This window comes from Carcharhinus amblyrhynchos, chromosome 29, assembly GCF_965287045.1.
Source record: "Carcharhinus amblyrhynchos chromosome 29, sCarAmb.v2.hapA, whole genome shotgun sequence".
NCBI classification, from domain to species: Eukaryota; Metazoa; Chordata; class Chondrichthyes; order Carcharhiniformes; family Carcharhinidae; genus Carcharhinus; species Carcharhinus amblyrhynchos.
The window spans coordinates 33,197,515-33,217,762 of NC_137352.1; the positions used below are offsets into that span (position 1 = coordinate 33,197,515).

The following is a 20,248-nucleotide window of genomic DNA, read 5'->3' on the forward strand; positions in this document are numbered from 1 at the left end:
TGGAGAGATATGGGCCAAACGTGGGGAAATTGGGTCTGGCTTAGTGGTTGAAAAAAGGATGGCATGGACAAGTTGGGCAGAAGCTCCTGTTCCTGTGCAGTACACCTCTATGATTCTATGAATGGCGGAGCAGGCTCAAAGGGCTGAATGGCCTACTCCTGTTCATATTTTCTATATCTTCCAAAATTAACCAATGGCAGGTAGCAAGGAGAGCTTCTACCATCACTAGTCACAGCTCTGGCCATAAACATGCATGTAAAAGCATGTCACCATAGAAACAAAGTCCATTTGGAGGGGGAGGTTGGAGTATGCACCTGGTTGGGATCAAGTTAGTGCCATGAACACAGGGTTCTGGCTGGGGGCAGATTCGTGACCTGCCTCCTTGCCCTACACATGCTGGAGATCACTTCACCTTAGGATGGAACTGAAGCAAAAGATGGATAATTCTCTTGCAGTGGAAGTGAAGAATGTTTGTGTTCTTACTCTACATGTGCGTCTGAACATTGGCTCGCACCCCCCCCAACAAAATGGTCAGTCTCCCATGCAATGGATGAGTTGTGATTGATGGTAATTTCATTGAAAAAAAAAATGAATGTAGAAAATGAGACGTTGAAGGCTACAGGCGCGAGCAGGAGAATAGAGGTGTGAGCAGGGAGATAGAGTCCAGGTTTGAGCAGTGTGTCAACAGAGATGCAATATCTTTGCAAAGTGCTTTCACCAGTTGCTTTCTTACCAGGTACAGCCAGATCAGCTGCTTTAATGTTTTTTTGATTCTACGTTCCAGGAAAGTATTCTTCGTGAATATGTCTCTGCTCGTGATGAAACTGCAGTCTTGCAGAACTGAGAGACCTTCTGAAAAGATGATGCATCATTTGCAACTGTGATATCCTCTGACATGAAGCAAATTGAGTGTCATTCTGCAGGGATTCTCCTCCTATAGCATTTATGGAAATACTATAGAATCTTTAGTGACCCAGAATTATATAGTTCCTCTGCTGATGTTCAGGTGAATGAGTCTGCTAGATCTTGAGAACGCTAGCTTGTCCAAAGTGTGCAATAGATATATCATCTTAACAACAGGTTACATTTTGATTTGATTGGGAAATTATGTCCTTCTTTTGTTGAAACTACTTATACTCCTTTGGTTTGATTGCATCAATGATCTTTTCTATATTAATCGTGTCCTATAAGGGGCCCTTATCACAGTTACTTTTGTTTGTTAACCCATTGTCATTCTAATTGGTCAAAAAAGTTGCAGAAAACACCCTGCATCCTGGGAACACCAACAGAGAAATTATGAAAAAAGACAAACTATTGAAGCCTTTTGTCTTCAACTCATCAGGACAGATACACAAGGTAAACCAAGAGTAAAGGGCACAGCAATGCATGAGAAGAGAGTGCTGATTGGTTGACAAGTGGTTGGAAGAGGTGTTGCCACAGAGGATGAAGCAGAGAACTGGTGTTGAAGATTCTTAGAAAAGGTAAAATGATTCATACTGCTGTAGATATAATTGTAAATATGTCACAGTAAAGTGAAGCGTATAAGATAGGAGCACGTAATTAGCATTGTGCATGGTGTAAGAGTACATGAAAACTAACACAGATGATATTGGGAATCGGGTGTCTTAACTTAACAATTTCACAAAGAATCAAGTCCACAGAGATACTGGGCAACACACAATGAAACCTTTGAACAAAGGAGACTGATACTGACATGCCGACTGTGCGATTGTTGTTGAGTTTATGCACATGTTGCAAAACGTGTTCGCTAATCAGAAATGCTCAAATTCTGGCAGAGATTGCAGTCTACAGAAATGGTGAATGGATGGGACACAAATGAATTCAGGGAAATGTTATTTTTGCTCACTTTACAGTTGATGGAGTAGGAGCCAACACTTCCAGCATCACCATTCACACCAGGTTAGGTTCAGGCTCGTAACTAATTCAGGATCTATCAAAGGTGTTTTGGGGAAATACAGGATGTAGAGGACACAGCCAGTCTTTGCTCTTTGGATTGGAGTGTTATATTTAAATTAATTGCAAGACACCAACTTGACATTAAGTTTAGATATTCATTCCCTGCACCTAAACAGTAATTCCTGGATTGCAGTTGCTACTGCTCAGGCCAACATTTGTTACTCATCTCGACTTTCTCTGAATTGAGTACCTTGCTAGGCCACTCCAGAGGGTACTGAGAGACAACACAATTAGTGTAGAGCTGCAGTTTCAAATAGGGCAGACGGGGTAAAAATGATAGGTTCCATTTTCTGAAGATTATTAGTAGAACAGTTGGATTTTTATAATGTTACAAATTCATGGTTATTTTTACCAATACCAGCTTTATATTTCTTGATTATTAGAAAAATAATTCAAATTTTCAAATTTCAAGGTAAGATTTGATTTTTCATTCCCTGGAGCTTGGATATAAAAGTTTCACTGCCCTAATACATTGTTCTCATTAACAACTTGAGTTTGGATATGTACCACAGCTTTAGTAGAACAATTTTTAGATCCGATTAAGGCTTTAGATGGAAGTTACGAGGGAAGAAGCCTTGAGAAGATTTTCAAAGATGGAGAGGCCAAGGGAATACCAGAGATTAGAATGAAGGAAGCTGAAGATTTTGGTATTTAAGATGGGGTGGGGAGGATGAAGAGGAGCCTGGAGTCAGAGGAGCAATGCATTCGTGTTTTAAAACTGGAGCATTTTCAGAATAACCGGGAATCCCCCCTCCACCACATACCAGATGCAGTAAGGCATTGGCGGCTGGCAAAATCTTCTGGTACAACCAAAAGCTTTTGCATGGCTCACCCACCCCATTGCCAGAGCGCACTTGTAAGAGGTGCTGGAAATTCCGTCCATTGGGTAGGTTAAGGTTGGTGAGAAACTTATTGACAAAAATATTTAATTGTGAGTTATGTAACAAATTCTAGGCAATGGAAGAGCAGGACATGACTGAAAAAGAAGTTTTTACAGGTCTGAGATTCTGGAGGCAGTGAAAGGAGGCCAGCAAGCAGATATTAGGATAGTTATGTATGGAGGCAATGAAGACAGGTAAAGTTTTGTTAGTGAGGGAGGTGCAAAGGGAAGGATAGAAGGATCTTGATGATGGGTAGGATATAGGGTTTAATGCTCACTGCACTGTCAAACACACAAGTAGGACACACATCCTGTTCCAGGATGCGGTTTGTCAGCATCGAGACAGGGGGTGTAAGGTGAAATCATGTGCACCAAACTAGTACATAGTCGGTTAGATTACCCTCAGTATACCTGAAATATTCAATCAATGAGAGAACCAGAACAAAGATGATTTGGGTTGATGTTGCCTTTTTTTATGTAATGCAGCTGAGATCCTGTGTAATGGAACAATGCGACACTGCTGAATTGTGCAAGTCCGGCTCATCACTATACAGTACAAAAAAAACAGAGGAAAATCAACTCCAGTTTCAATACAAGGTTGGCAGCAGCAAGAGGTGTCCAATATGTACAGGAATCACAAACAGAATCCAGTATTTACACATAGTTACAACAACATTGCTTTTCACACTTTACACCAAGACACAAAGTAAAACCAAAAAGACAGAAAAAGAGACAGATCAATTACAGGTAGCAATTGACATCATTCGGTGACTTTCTCCCAGTACTAGATCCATCAGGAATTCAGAAGTGTCGCAAAGTTGGGCTAGATTTCTCCTAAAGAATACCGCCAATACATTTCTCAAATGTCGTAAGTCTTACCAGCACGAGTTAAGCACAAACTTCTTGACCCGTTTCCTCAGGCACTGGGTGAAACATACACTTCACGCTGTTCCCATAGTTTGAAACAACTGGCTCACTCTAATTGGAGCTGCTGCAACACTGATCCCTTCGTATATCAAGACTGACGATGTATTTAGTGATAATCCAAAATAGCTCAGATGTCATTTTACACTGTCCACATGGAGCACTTTGCAGAGATTGAAACGAGCTAGTTGCATGGGGAATCGTGGACATCACAGCACAGAAATATCACTCAGCAGAAATCATTGTTCCTGTTCATTATCCCACCTTTAAAAGAAGCTTGCTTGTACCCAGAGATTTCACTTCCAGCAATAAAAACTGAGAATACTAGCAACCTGAAATAAACAGAAAATGCTGCAAACATCCATCAGGTCTGACAAAGGTGGGCTCAAAAGAAATGGGAAGAGGAACCATGCACGTGGCTCCTCAAGTCTGTTCTACAATTCAACAAGACTGTGACTGAACTTCTACTTCAATTCCACTTTCCCACATCAGTTGTCCAACCTGAAATGTTAGTCCATCATTTTCAGAGGATGACAGACCTGCTTATTCCATTTGTTTTGACTTGCTTTTCACTTTGGGGTCTGCTATATCACTGTGCATACACATCTTACATGCTAAAAGATAGCTACACTGGGAGTGAGGGAGGTATGAACTGCTGCTTAGGATGGTGAACCAATCACCATGATCAGAAAGATAATTAACTCTTTATAGCCTCTTGATAGATTCTGCCTGATCTACTCAACATTTCAAACATTTTCCATTTTTATTACACCTTCTCTGAACCCATGCCGTTTCAATTCTTTTCTCATTATCAGTTTCTTCTGCCTTGCATTATCATTCCTTTTGTCATTTAACCACTTATGTCCTCTACACTACCACAAACCTTCCCTTTTGTTCGATTCTCCTCATCCTTCTGCCTCTGTATTTTCCTAACTTTATCTCAAACTTTGTTCGGTTCTGATGAAAAGTCATCAACCAGATATATTACGTTTGTTTTATCTCTCCACATGTGATGCATGACCATTCCTGCATTTACATCTAATGATACAATAACTGTTTGAAAATTGACCTCCCTCACACTGTTATACTTAATTTCTGAAAATATCAAGTCTTGATGTTTAAATGACTCAAGAAGGAATGTGAAAATCAGTCTCAATACCTGAAGTGTCATACGGACTTGAAACGTTAACTGTTTTTCTCTCTACAGATGTTGCCAGGCCTGCTGAGTTTTCCAGCATTTTCTGTTTTAAATTTCAATATCTGAAGCCTTGCTTTGAAGGTTGACAGATCAAGGGGTTCTCCTCTTCAAGAATCCTTGGCCAGTATAGTGCATAATTTCAGCATATTACAGCAGCCTTGCCAAGTACTGCCTGCAATCTATGCATTACAATTCAACACACAGGAGATCATCTCAGACTATTGGGTAGAAACCTCACTGCTGGGCTCATTAGCAGAATGGAAATAACAGATGTCCAGTTGTTTGGTTCAGTTTTCAGACTGGAAGATTTTGTTAGAGAGATTTGATGTGAAAACTGCCTTAACTTCTGAATAAAACTGAACGGTGGTATAAATCAACATGAACAATGTCACTGTAGGACAAGGTTAAGGTTAGTGGCTCCCAATGGTTGTTACTGACTCACTTGTTAATCCAATAATATTTGTCCCATAACATTTGTGTACCAGGGTGGGCATTGCTACAAAAATAATCACAGTTTTAATATCCTTTCCAGGTTAAATATTTTACTGAATGTCACTGTAAATTATAGGAACATTATATAAACAAATCTACACACGTGACTCAGAAACAAGAGGTCTGTTTGAGTAATTCACAGTGTTACTGCTTCTCCTGCAGACTGTGCACGAACATTAATATTGAGTCTGAAACACCTTTAAACATCTGCAAGAAGGGGTAGTCCAAACAGGGCAGGGGAGGTGACGATGGCTCAACTTCAAAACAATTGTAGATTACAGGGATTTCAGGCCAACATTATCAGCTCACGCGAAGCACCAGCCTCCACGTGCTCAGGAACCCCTCACACGCAGCCCCAGTACACACCATAGCATTGGTCATTTGCTAGCATGGGACAAGGCTTTGCTCCTACTTACGTCACAATGAGAGCACAACCCCAGCCAGAGCACAGAGATATAGAAAGGATTGCTCCACGAGGGAGTCTTGTAGTTACGTGCAATTTATATACTGGATTCAAACTGGTAACGAAAATGATAAAGCTTTGATATATTCAATTAGACGGTGCAATCTGACACTCAAATCTCAGTTAGTTTCAAGCCCTGGAACGGTAAATTAGTATCTACATACAAGCATAGTGAACAAAAAATAGATATATTGAAAATCAGCTGAATTCACTAACTGTCAAACTTCAATAACTGTTAGATATGGCTGGCATCGAGGTGGCCCGACGGGAGTTGGATATATGGCCACTCTACAACAGCTAGCTGCCATTTTGTGTTTTATTCTCAACTAATTGTTTTTCCCAGTATGCCTGAAGTCACAAGACATGAGTACAGGGCTAGCTCTGTGCTTCTCATCAACTACATTTCCAAAATAGAGGGAGAATAACTCTCTCAGAGACTGCGTTACTGACACAAAGGTGAAGAAAAATCAACTGGAACAGTAAATGTTCCCCAAAGTCTCCGGCTGGGGATGAGGTGTCTTCACAGAGGTAGAGCCAAACCTGCAGCAGGGGAATGGAGGTTGTGGGAGAGACAAGGTGACGGAGGGTTGCTTAATGCAGAGCCAGCCCTGCAGGGGTAATTAGGATAGGGCTAAAGGGTAATTGATCGAGGCAGAGCAGGTAACAAACTCTCCTCAGTGGCTTCACTGATCCAAATCATTTTTCTCACTTGAAGCAAACAAGGAAGATAATTCCCTTAACTGTTGAGCCCTCATGCTGTTTTCAGCTAATTATTAACACTGAGCTGAGAATCATTCACCAAGGGCACAAATGCAATCTCACGTTTCATACATGTACTTGAAATACACAACACAAAAGATCCAATATTCGCCATATTTTGTGTTTAAAAACAGTACTCTGGTTATCTTTTTTAAAAATAAAGCAGTCTACTGCCCAGCAGAGACTGCATAGGATAAAATTTCTGCTCATTCCACGTGTACTTCTGCTTCAGATCTCTGCAAGGCTAGCTCTGTCGCCATGAAGCTTCCTTGGCCTAAAGCAGTGCTAAATGTCCTCCCCTGGGGATGAGTGAAACCCAGAGGTACAAACGGGGCACTTCCCCCCAGACCTCCCCTCTGCTGCTGGGACAGAGTGTGATAGTCATCTAAGTTATCATACTGAGACATCACTGTCAATGTACTGTGCCGCTTACTGCCTGCATGCCCCAGGCATGGGTATGGGTACGAGAAAGATTGTTCCCTAACCAAGGGTTCTGGGTGCTGTTGAAATCTGGTGCTGTAACTTCTCTCCAGTTGGCTGGATACTAATGGCCTGGCAGACTCATCCTCCTCACTGTAGCAGTCTCTGGAAGACTGGTCTCCTCCAATCCCTCGCACTTTGGGTCTTTCCAATTCTGACCTTTCATTAGCTGCTCGGAAGGATTCTTCATAACTCCGTAAAGGCTCGTGAGAAGAAAGCACATATTTACCAGTTGCAGATGGATATGTTCGTGAGTCTGAGTGATCTGGTCTATGCTTCAGCCCATAGCCAGTTGGAACAGCAGTGTGTGTGCTGTAAATCTGTCCCCCTTTTGAGTCTGCAGACGGCCTTTGACAGGAATCATACTGAGATAGATCATAGGGAGATTCATGTGGCCTCCTGGCCCTATTGGTGCTCTGTTTCTGAGGAAGTGCTGGCTTCTCCAGCTGTCCATTTCCAAAGGGTCCGTGGTGATGGGCCGATGGCTCAATATATGGCCCGCTATCCAGTTCACAGTCCGTGTGTTGATAGATGTAAGGTGGGTCAGGGTCTGGAGTCTTTGAGGTGGCAGGATACCACCTTTCCTTACCCTCATTCGCCATCATACCAGTTTTCCCAGGATCAGATTTGCTTCTGGAATGGATGATGTCCAGCCCCCCAAATTCTTCCTGCAGGACAGGGGTTACGTTGTCGTACTGCGACATCACTAAACCCTTGGTTTTCTGACGGCTGCGGATTTCCCGTCGAATGGACTGGAAGCGGGATTTCTCAGCCTCCTCCGGATCCCACATCATATGGGTCAGTTTCACATCTGGAGAGGGTGGCACATCACGACTTACAAAACTGTGCTCTCGACTCATCACATTGGCATGAGCACTACTGCGTGGATAGGGCGGTGTCCCGGGATATGGAAAAATTTTACCCTGAAATCTGCCACCATAGGGCGGGATATCCCGACTGGTAAAAGAGTGGAACTGCCTCAGCTTTATCGAACCATAGGGGTCTGAAAAGTCATAAATCATGCCATCAGTCCCATGTAGGTTGTGGCCAGAGGTGGAGTAAGGGCTGTACCTGTACTGAACTCGGCCATTCTCAAAGTACGGCTGTAGTTGAGTGACGTGATAATCAGACTGTGGTGGTGGTGCTTGGCAGGCTTTATATTGATAGATGGGTCTCTGGTAGAAGAAACGCTCATCAGCTGCAGGCACCTCAGATCTTGAAATGGGAACCGATCGAATGGAAGATGGAGGCACATGTAGAGAATGAACCCGCCTTATCGTGGGGTACACTGGCTCCTCAAACTGAGAATGTGGACACACAAACGCTCGCATGGCAGGATTCCCCACTGGAACGTAGTCTGACCTTGAAAGCCGAGGTTTGGGAAGGTGAACGGAGACTGCTTTAGGCTGGCTGCTAAAACTATTAAATCGAGATGTAGCCGAGGGGGTGTTCTCAGGTCGTGGTCCATACAATAGATGCTGGGGTGTGCTTTCTGATCTGGACTGATAGGACAAGTGCTGGGGGACACTGTCTGCTCGGCACTGGTAGACTAGTGGCTGCATTGAATGAGCATTCTTCTGCTGGAAGTGGTTGCCTAGATCTGGCAAGTTTTCCATTTTGGAATGATACGGATGTGACTGGCAAAGAAAAGGTGGTTTGGGAGGAGGAGGTGGAGGTAAGGCATCCTCTATAGATGATGGGATGGTTGTCGAAGCTAAGAGTGATTGAAAATTGGAGGCAGTGATGGTATCAGACATGGAATGACTAGGCAGCACCCGACTTTCCACAGATCGGAGCGGTGGCACTGGTGGAATGTTACTGTAATTACTGCGATCCACAGGTACAGACTCAGCTCTTGGTTTTACTGCTGGTGCTTGGTCTCTTGTTTTCTCCTGGTGTCCACTGTGAATGGCCATGACCGTGGCAGGGCGGGGAACATAGCTGTTACTAGAGTTGAAAGCTGAGCCTGACTGCTCAGGAACACATGGCTCTGACTGCTTCACGGAAATTCCTACAGAAACTGCTGTGCGAACCTGGAAAGGAAGAGAAAAACATCAATGACAGTTACCAAATTTTAAGAAATAATTTGTTCCGATATTATTTGAAGTATTGGTGTTTCCTTTCTCCTACCCCATACCATGAACAATTCTCTAGCCAGGTTTGATCCTTCTTTTGATGCTTGAAGTTGCGAGTCAGTGTTCTGCACAAAGCAGCCCTCCAATTTCCTCTCTTTCCCTGCCTGCTGAATCCTGCTCTGTTGCCTCCAACTCTCTGCCTGGACCTCTCCAAGACCACGGACTGCATGAACGTTCAACTCCCCTGACAGCAAGCCTTAGATCAGTGACTCTAATCCCAGGACCATGGTTCAGGCATTCCTGTATAAGAAGCTGAAATTGCTTTTTGTTTTGCATATAAATTTTGTTACGTCTGAGGAAAGTAAATTGAACGGCGTAACAATAACATTTTCAAATTATTGTTTGAAGAGTGAAAACAATCTCCATATTTAAAAAGAGTTTTCAACTCTTAAGGTTCGGAGTGATCAGATTCTCACAGAAAGGGATAAACACACTAGACAGCGACAATGTAAACATTTTAGAATAAATGCAAAAGAGATTTAAAGTCAGGTATCACATCTTCCACTTGTGTATAAGTGTGGAAACTTTGTGCACTACAGCACACAGCTCTGAAAAGCCCTCCTTATTAACTTCCGGAGGCTTGTGTCAAAACTGGGAAAGCAGTTACACAGAATAATCAAGCAATAGCCTGACACAGTCACACGTACAGAATTTTAACTCAGCCAATGTTCCGGACACCATCACAATTCTTGGGTATGCCCCACTGGCAGAACAGACACGGCAGAATGGTATATGGTCAGGAAGCTTCCCTTGACATTCAATGGCATTGCCATCTCTGAATCCTCACAAGTGGCATCTAAAAGTTACCACTGATTAGAAACTGAACTGTATCTGTCGCTACAAGAACAGGTCAGAGGTCAGTCATCTCCTGACTCCCCAAAGCTGTCCACCATCTACATGGCAATCTTCACTTGCCTGATGAGTGTAGCTCTAACAACACTCGGGGAGCTTGACTGGCACTTCATCCATCAACTTCAACACTCATTCCCTCCATCAGTGACAGACAGTGGCAGCAGGGCGTACTATCTATAAGATGTACTGTAGGAACTCACCAAGACTTATTTGACAGTACTTTACAAATCTGTGGCCTCTACCATCTAGAACGACATGGACAGCAGACGCATGAAATACCACCACCTGTAAGTATCCCTCCATGCCTTACACCACCCCAAATTGGAACTATTTCATTCCTTCACTGTTTTTGAGTAAAAATCCAAGAATTCCCTCCCAGCAGCACTGTGGGCGTATCTATAATTGCAGGAGCTGCAGCAGTTCAAGGCAGCAGCTCACCACTACCTTCTCAAGGGCAACTAGGGATGGGAAATAACTGATTACCTTGCCAGTAACACATGGCATGAAAGAATAAAAATCAGAAAATAAATTCTGTAAAATTGCAAATTAACAAATATTTAAATGTTCAAGACAGACACAGATAAACATATTCTCAACATAAAGCCACAAGCATCATTCCTGACTGATGTTCCCTCTATTTATTTTGGTCATATGCAATTTATCCATTCAAGTACACAGGACCATCTTAATTTTTTTTGTGTGGCTGCAGAAATGCAGTAATTTACAGGGGAAGGACTCGTGTTGGGTCTATGTGGGCGGGTCCAGGTTGCTGCACAGTTTCAAGGGACCTTTTATTTCATTTATTTATGGGATGTGGCCATCGCTGGTATTTATTGCCCATCCCTAGTTGCCCTTGAGAAGGTGGTACTGAGCTGCCTTCTTGAACCCCTGTGACTATTAGCAAATCCAGCTAAAATTAGCACAAGTCTAAGGTGGGAAGGAAATTTTAAAATAAATTACTTCACAAGATATTAGTAATGTTTAGGACATGTTCACTTTTGATCAGATGTATTTCTTTCTACATGCATTTAAGGGTTTATCTCCCCTTGTCTAAATGGGAGTTACAAGGCTGCTATGCTGGTACAGCTTCCATGCTGTTACACACAACTTCTCTTCCCCCCACTTGTCAATGACTCAGTTCAAATTAATTCAAGCCCTCAAACACTAAATAAGCTGAAAAATCAAACTGATAACAGAATAGCCCAGTAATAGAATTCCATTTTTGAGTAAAAATTTCCATTTAGTCATTTTCCCCCTGAACAGAATGTGACTTCTTTGAGTGGACAAATTGTTTAAGATCATTCAGTTCTATTCAAAAATACTGAACACATATAAAAAAGAAAATCGATTCAGATTTATTTTATTAAAGTTGTATGAGATGACACAGTTTGGCAGCTCATGCACCCTTAGGCAGCAGTGATCACAATATGCCAGAATTTTACATTAAGTCTGAAAGGAAGAAGAGTGGGTCTAAGACTGGTATTTTAAATTTTAATAGGGGCAACTGTGGACATGAAGCTGAACAGGGTATAATGAAGAAAAGGGATATTTCAGAGTACTCAGAATAAGTATATTTCTGCTATAAAGAAAAATTCTAAAGGGAGGAACGACCAACTGCGGTTAACTAAAGAAGTTAAGGAAGGCATCAAACTTAGGAAAAAACATACAATTGCACGAAAATGAGTGGTAAGACAGATGATTTCTCAGAATATAAAGAACAACAGAGAATGACTAAAAGGTTATTGGTGGAAAGAAATTCTTTATTTTGACAGTATAAGAGAAAGCTAGCTAAGAATGTAAAAACATAATATGGATTTCTACAGGTATTTAAACAGGAAAAGAGTAAATAAAGTGAGTGTTGGTCCCCTAGAGAGTGTGGAATTAATAGTAGATAATAAGGAAATGGCAGATGAAATGAACAAATATTTTGCTTCTGTCTTCGTAGAATTATAGAAACCCTACCATGCAGAAAGAGGCCATCTGGCCCATCAAGTCTGTGCCAACCACAATCCCACCCAGGCCCTACCCCAATATCCCTACGCATTTACCCCTTGATCCCTCTAAGCTACGCACTTCAGGACACTAAGATGCAATTTAGCATGGCCAATCAACCTAACCTGCACATCTTTGGACTGTGGGAGGAAACCGGAGCACTCGGAGGAAACCCACACAGACACGAGGAGAATGTGCAAACCCCATACAGACAGTGACCCAAGCCAGGAATTGAATCCAGGTCCCTGGAGCTGTGAAGCAGCAGTGCTAACCACTGTGCTACCATGCCGCCCGGTTCACTGTAGCAGATACAAGAAACAGGCCAGTAATAGCTGTAGATCAGGAGGTGGAAGGGAGAGAGGAAGCTGGTGAAATTATAATCCCTGGGGAAACAGTACTGAGCAAACTAAGGGAGCTGTGAGCTGACAAATGTCTGGGTCAAAATGACTTGACTATAGGGTCTTACAAGAGGTTTACTGGTGTTAATTTTCCAAAATTCGTTATGAGTCTGGAAAATTTCTTTTGGACTGCAAGTTAGGAAATATTCAAGAAGGGAAGCTGAAACGGGAAATTATAGGTCAGTTAGCTTGACATTGTCATGGGGAAGAAGTTAGAATCAATCATTAAATAGGTTATAGCTGGTTACTTAGACACATTGAAAGTGACTGGGAAGAATCGGTAGAGTTTTATGAAAGGGAAATTGTGCTTAACCTATTTACTAGAGTTCTTTGAAGGAATAACATGTGCTGTGGATAGACTGGAGCCTGTAGACATACTATAATGTTTCTTCTCGTGGCTGAGTCCAGAACTAGGGGGCACAGTTTTAAAATTAGGGGTAAGGAGAATTTTACTTCTCTCAGAAGGGTGTGCAACTTTGGGACAGTCTGCCTTAGAAAGCGATGGAAGTGGGATCACTGAATATTTTTAAGGCAGAGGTAGATAGATGTTTACTGAGCAAGGGAATCAAAGCTTATTGGAGGTAGCTGAGGAATGTGGGACTCCACACATACAGGTCAGCCATGATCTCATTGAATGGCAGAGCAGGCTTGAGATCTACTTTGGTTCATATTCCTTATTTCAGCAAGAGAAATCTACTTGAAAAGGTCACACAAAGCAAAATATTATAGACACTGGAAATCAGAATAAAGAAAGAAAATTCTGGAAATACTCAGCAGGTCTGGTAGCATCTGTGAAAAAAGAAACAGAGTTAAAGTTTCAAACTGATAACCTTTCATCAGAACAGATAAAGAATTCTGCTACAAGGTCATCAATGTGAAACATTAACTTCCACTGATGCTGAATCTGCTGAATGTTTCCAAGATTTACTCTTCTTACTTCAGGTTTCTAGCATCCGCAGTATTTTATTTCTGAACTTAGTGCAAAGTAATGTTTTTTCGTTATTTTCAGTAAATCAAAGGTAAAATCATCATAGTCCCAGATGATCACAGACTGTGACTGGTGGTGATTTAACCTGAGGATAGCCACACCTCAGGCGAGGGTCAAGGTTGAGACGGTGGGGCCTTGATGAATAATCTCAACCAGTACGGGAATTGAACCTGCGTTGTTGGCATCGTTAACCAGCTGTCCATCCAACCGAGCTAAACCAACCGACAGTATTTTCAGTACTGATCATTTGCATTGTTGCTCCTGGTGAGAAGGCATTGCACTGAGCATTACTCAATGTCTACACACGCTTCTGTTTAGTCAGTAATCTAGAAGGGCATTTGTACCAAATTCCCGGAGTCCAGTTGATAGATTAATTATTTGTTTCCCTTACCTGGCCTGAAGCTGTGGGCCCTGTCGTAGTGTTAGGAGGGACCTGGCCAGTTGCAGGTTGTGGTTCGACAGTTGGCTGCACAGTAATCTGATGGCTGGCTGTTGTTGGAGTTGCTGAGGCAGCTGATACTGGGCACGGCTCTGTGGCAGGGGTAGGGTAGAGGTTCTGATCCCCCGAGGCCTGTCGCCCAGGCTGAGGCTTCTTCTGAGACTGCACAGTAGCCTGCTGGGCACTCTCAGCCAGGGCCAGTGCTAGTAGGCGAGCAGCACTCTTTGGGGGTGGAGGTGGTGGAATGAGAGGTACAGAGCTAACTGGAGGAGCCTCCTGAGGGGATTCCACAGGAGTTACTGCAGAGTAAACAAAAGAACAAATATTAATTTGCTGTAAAAGGCCTTTGCAAATAGCCCATAATCTGCTATTGATGACTTGATCTTTTACAAATATTGCCATATTAGTAGCACCTTCATAGAAGTCATAACACAGGAGGAAGCCACACAGCCCAGGTTACCCACATCAACATTTGCATTAGCTGCTCTGATCCCTTCATTGTTACTTCATTATATTTTTCTTTATCCAATTCCTTTTTAAGTCATAATTCCTCTTCTTAAACTCTTCCAAGCAAACTTTAACTTTGAATGAGAAGCCTGACTCATTGATTTCACAATCTCTTTTCTCAATAGGTTTTATGGTTTTGGAACCATTTGTTAGACCCTCTGAATGTCCCAATCAAATATTTTCAAGCTCTTATTAGTAATGAGAAGTCTGATTTCATCCCAGCACAACTGCATTGCCCTCTCTCTCTTTTGACTTTGATATCCCTGCAGTGGAATATCTGGAACTGGACTGACCGCTCCATTGTGGCTGAAACAATAGCTGACAAATCCAAACTCAATTCCTTGCTTTTTCACAATGCACCTTCCTTGAACTCTTTCCCCTCTGGAGGAGATGGCACCTGTACAAGCCAGATGGATTGCAACTGACAGAGTTGGCACTGAGTTTCTTGCGGGAAGGTTTATTAATGCTGTTAGGAGGCTTTAAACTAATTCAACAGGGGTGGTGTGGCAATCAAGAGGAAATATTAACAAGAAATACCGGGATGCACAGAAAGCACAAGTATAGAGAATAGTAAGTTAACAGGTGAGGTCAGGATAAGGGAGAAAGTAATGACATCCAAATCAGGGTTATTGTGCATGTATGTGAATGTATGGAGCATAGTAAATAAGATTGGCGAGTTACAGAAACAGACTGCACTGTGGAAATATGATGTTGTGGTCATGAGAGGGACCTGGCTCAAGGAAGGGCAGGACTCGGTGTTAAATGTTCTGAGGTAAAAGGTGTTCAGAAAAAGAAACAGAAGGAAAGGGAGAGAGGTGGCGGTATTGGTTAGGAAGAGCATTACAGTGCTGAGGAAACAGGATACCCCAGAGAGTCCAAAGGCACAACTGATTTGGCCAGAGCTAAGGAGCACGGAGTGACTTCACAATGCTCAATTGGTCTATAGGCTGATGTGCCCAGGAAAATGTCCTACAGCAGTATGTGTCCAGTCCAAGAAAGGATGCACTGTGGGATCTGGTTTTTGGAAATGAGGTGGGCCAAGTAGATGAAGTGTCGGTGAGGGAACATTTAGGAGACGGTGATCATTACATTGTAAGGCGATTATCAAAAAGGATAACAGGCGATCCAGAGTAAAAATAATTAACTGGGGAGAGCCGACTTCAGTGGGGCAGGAACGGAACTGGGTTAGACTGGGAGGAAAGGTTATGGGAAAAACTGTAGTTGAACGATGGGCTACCTTCAAAACAGAAATGGTCTGGAAATAGTCCAGGTATATTCCTCGAAAAGGGAAAGGTAGTGAAAACAAATCCAGAGCTTTCTGGATGAAAAAGCAGATAGAAATTAAGATAGAGAATAAAAAGTATGCAAATTGTTTGTGTCAGGTAGAAAATACAATTGAGAACCAAGAGGAATCCAGAAGGTTCTGAGGGAAAGTGAAAAAACACATTAGAGAAGCAAAGAGGGATTATGAGAAAAGACTGGCAACCAATATAAAGGGGAATCCCAGAGTTTCCTATAGGTGTATGAAAAGTAAAAAGGTGGTAAAGGACCAATTTGGGACCTAAAAGGGAATCTACATAGGAAGACAGGGGGCATTGTGAGGTATTAAATGAATATTTTGCATCCACCTTTACTAAGGAGGTACTCAGGACATGGTGACAGGTGAGGAAATTCTGTTCTTAGAAGGGTTCAAAATTGATAAGGAGGAAGTGTTGATCAGTATTGCAAGTTTACAAAGCACTAATAAAAACATAAAAACACTAGGATTGGATTAGATGCATCCAAGAATATTGAAGAAATTGAGAATGGAAATTGTGGGAGCAATATAATCTTCCAATCTTTTCTAGACTCAGGGCAAGTGCCTGAGGACAGGAGACGTTATGCCCATGTTCACAAAAGGTCAAAAAGGACATTCCCAATCAGTTTAACATCAGTCGCGGGCAAGCTTCTAGAAACAATTACCCAGGATAGGATTAGTAGTCACTTAGAAAAATGTAGGATGATTAGGCAGGGCCAGCATGGATATCTAAAGAATAAATTGTGTTCATTTAACTTGGAGTTTTTGAGGAGGTAACAGGGAAGTCGATGAGGGTAATGCTGTTAATGTGATGTACATAGACTTTTAGAAGACATTCAATATAGTGCCACACAACAGACCTGGGGAAAATGTTATAGCGCATGGAATGAAAGGAACAGCAACAACGTAGATACAAAATTGGCAGAAAGTAATGGTCAATGGATATGTTTCAGACCAGAGAAAGGTACCCCAGGGGATTTGTATCATTGATAAGAACATAAGAACATAAGAAATAGGAGCAGGAGTAGGCCATCCAGCCCTTCGAGCCTGCCCCGCCATTCAATAAGATCATGGCTGATCTGTCGCTGCTCAGTTCCACTTTCCCGCCCTCTCCCCATAACCCTTAATCCCCTCTCCTATCAAAAACCCATCAACCCGCGCCTTAAAAATATTTAGCGAGGCAGCCTCCACCACTTCAACAGGCAGAGAATTCCAGAGATTCACCACCCTTTGAGTGAAGAAGTTCCTCCTCAACTCCGTTCTAAACCGCCCCCCTTTTATCTTGAGGCTGTGCCCCCTAGTCCTATTGTCTTTTTTGAGCGGGAAGAGTCTTTCCACCTCTATCCTATCCATCCCATTCATCATCTTATACGTCTCAATGAGATCTCCTCTCATTCTTCTAAACTCTAACGAGTACAAGCCCAGTTTATTCAGTCTCTCCTCATAGCTCAACCCCCTCAACTCCGGTATCAGCCTAGTAAACCTCCTCTGCACTCCCTCCAAGGCCAAAATATCTTTGCGCAGGTGCGGCGCCCAAAAATGCACACAGTACTCCAGTTGCGGCCTCACCAATGCCCTATACAGCTGCAGCAAGACCTCCCTACTTTTATATTCAATCCCCCTCGCTATGAAGGCCAGCATCCCATTCGCCTTCCTGACCACCTGCTGCACCTGCAAGCTGGGTTTTTGCAACTCATGCACAAGGACCCCGAGGTCCCTCTGCACCGTCGCCTGCTGCAGTTTTTCGCCTCGTAAGTAATAGTCCTTCCTTCCATTTTTCCTACCAAAGTGGACCACCTCACACTTGCCAACATTAAATTCCATTTGCCATTTCCTGGCCCATTCGCCCAGCCTATCTAGATCCTTCTGCAGACTCTCCACACCCTCCGCACAATTTGCCGTTCCCCAATCTTGGTGTCATCAGCAAATTTCGACACTCTACACTCGGTTCCCTCCTCCAGATCATCTATATAAATGGTAAAAAGCTGAGGCCCCAGCACCGACCCCTGGGGCACTCCACTAGTCACCATCCGCCAATCCGAATAGCACCCGTTGACCCCCACTCTCTGTCTCCTATTTGACAACCAATCCTCTATCCACGCTAACACCCTACCCCCAACTCCATGTCCCTCGACCTTCTGCAATAACCTCTTGTGAGGCACTTTGTCAAACGCTTTCTGAAAATCTAGAAAGACCACATCCACCGGCTCTCCTCTATCCACCGCCCTAGACACATCCTCATAGAACTCCAGTAAATTTGTCAGACACGACTTCCCTTTAATGAAACCGTGCTGCGTCTGCTCTATCAAGCAATTCCCTTCAAGATGCCTCGCAATTTCCTCCTTAATGACAGATTCTAACATTTTACCTACCACAGATGTTAAACTAACCGGCCTATAATTCCCCGCCTTTTGCCTGGCACCCTTCTTAAACAACGGCGTAACATTAGCCGTTTTCCAATCATCCGGCACTTCCCCGGAATCCAGCGACGTTTGGAAAATAACCACCAAGGCATCCACTATCACCTCTGCCATTTCTTTCAGAACCCTCGGATGCATTCCATCCGGTCCTGGGGACTTGTCCACAATCAGCCCCTCCAGTCTGTCGAGCACCGCCTTTCTAGTAACAGTAATGTCATTAAGACCCTCCAGTCCTACCACCTTTCTATCGCTAACACCCGGCAAATTATTCACGTCCTCCTCCGTGAAGACAGAAACAAAAAAGTTATTCAATAAGTGACAGATGAAGTTCAATGCGGAGTTGTGTGAGGTGCACTAAACCCAAAGAATCCCTATAGTGGAGGACGTCATCCGGCCCATTGAGTCTACATCAACTCTCTGAAATAGCATCTTACCCAGGCCCAAACTGCACCCCTACTAACCCGCTCCCCCTCAATCATCCCTGTAACCCTGTGCACTACCATGGTCAATCCACTTAATCTACACATCTTTGGACTGTGGGAGGAAGCTGGAGCAGCCATTAGAAACTCACGCAGACGTGGGCAGAACGTGCAAACTCCACACAGTCTTCCAAGGCCGGAATTGAACCCACATCCCTGGTGCTGTGAAGCAGCGGTGCTAATTATTGTGCCAACCATGCATTTTGGTAGGAAGCACATGGAGAGGCAATATAAAACAAAGGGTAAAATTCTAAAAAGGTTGCAGGAGCAGAGGGACCTGGGGGTGTATATATATATATATATATGTATAGATCATTGAAGGTGGCAGGACAGGTGAAGAGAGCAGTCAATAAAGGATATAGTATTCTGGGCTTTATCATTAGCGGGGTTGAGTACAACAGCAAGGACGTTATGCTGAACATATACAAGAAACTACTTAGACCTTACCTGGGATATTATGTACAATTCTGGGCACCACACTACAGGAAGGATGTGAACACACATTGGAGAGAGTGCAGAAGAGGTTTACAAGAATGGTTTCAGGAATGAGAAACTTCTCTTATGAGGATAGAGTGGAGGGATTGGGATTGTTCTCCTTGGAGAGGAGAGTTGATAGAGATGTTCAAAATCATGATGAGGTTGGACAGAGTAGATAGAGAGAAACCGTTCCTGCTCGTAAAATGATCGAGAGTAGAGGCCGCAGATTTAAGATGACTCGCTAAAGAAGCAAATGTGATCTGAGAAATGAATTTTTTCACCCAATGAGTGATTCGTGTCTGGCATGCACTGCCTGGAAGTGTTGCGGAGGCAGATTCAATTGAGGCATTTAATAGAGCATTAGATGTGCAGGGGAAAAGGAAGGGGAATGGCACTAAGACATAATGTTCACTTGGAGAGCCGGTGCACACATAATGGGCCAAACGGCCTTTTTTTGCGCCGTAACAGTTCTGTGATTCTGAGAATGCCAAGTGGGTGATCTATCTCAGCCTCCTCCTGAGGTCCCCAACATCAAGGAGGCCAGTCTTCAGAAAATTTGATTCATTTCACATAACATTAGCTGATGACACTGAATACTGAAAAGACTATGGGAACTGACAATATTCTGACACCAGGACAGAAGACTTGTGCCCCAGAACTAGCTGCAGTACTAACAGATGTTCCAGTACAGCTGGAAGACTGGCATCTACCCAATAATATGGATTTTGCCAGTTATGTCCTGTCCACAAAATTATGTCAAATCCAATCCAACCACTTACTGCCCATCAGTCTCTCAGTTAACAACAAAGTAATGGGATATATTATCAACAGTGCTATCAAGAAGCACTTACTCAGCAAAACACTGCTCATTAATGTTCCCCAACAGTTACTCAGCTCCTGACTTCATTACTGCCTTGATCCAAACATGGACAACAGCTGAATTCCAGAGGTGATGTGAGAATTACTACCCTTGACATCAAGGCAACATTTGATGGAATGTGGCCTCAAAGAATCCAAATATTGCTAAACCTCTTCCCTGCCTCAGCTTATCTGCAGCTGAAACTCTCTACCATGCCTTCATTACCTCTAGG

The 20,248-nt window shown here is 43.1% G+C and overlaps 1 protein-coding gene across 7 annotated transcripts in view; it reads right to left on the reverse strand.

The window, feature by feature from the left end:
• Window positions 1-3,303: 3,303 nt before the first annotated feature.
• arhgap32b (Rho GTPase activating protein 32b) overlaps window positions 3,304-20,248 on the reverse strand; it is a 529,550-nt gene continuing 512,605 nt past the window's right edge. For all 7 annotated transcript variants that reach the window (XM_080214854.1, XM_080214856.1, XM_080214855.1 and 4 more), the window contains 2 exons: window positions 13,930-14,276; window positions 3,304-9,206 (listed from right to left, as the gene is read on the reverse strand). In XM_080214854.1, coding sequence (XP_080070980.1) covers window positions 6,900-9,206; window positions 13,930-14,276 — 2,654 coding nt within the window. In that variant the 3' untranslated portion in view covers window positions 3,304-6,899. The remainder of the gene's footprint in view (window positions 9,207-13,929; window positions 14,277-20,248) is intronic.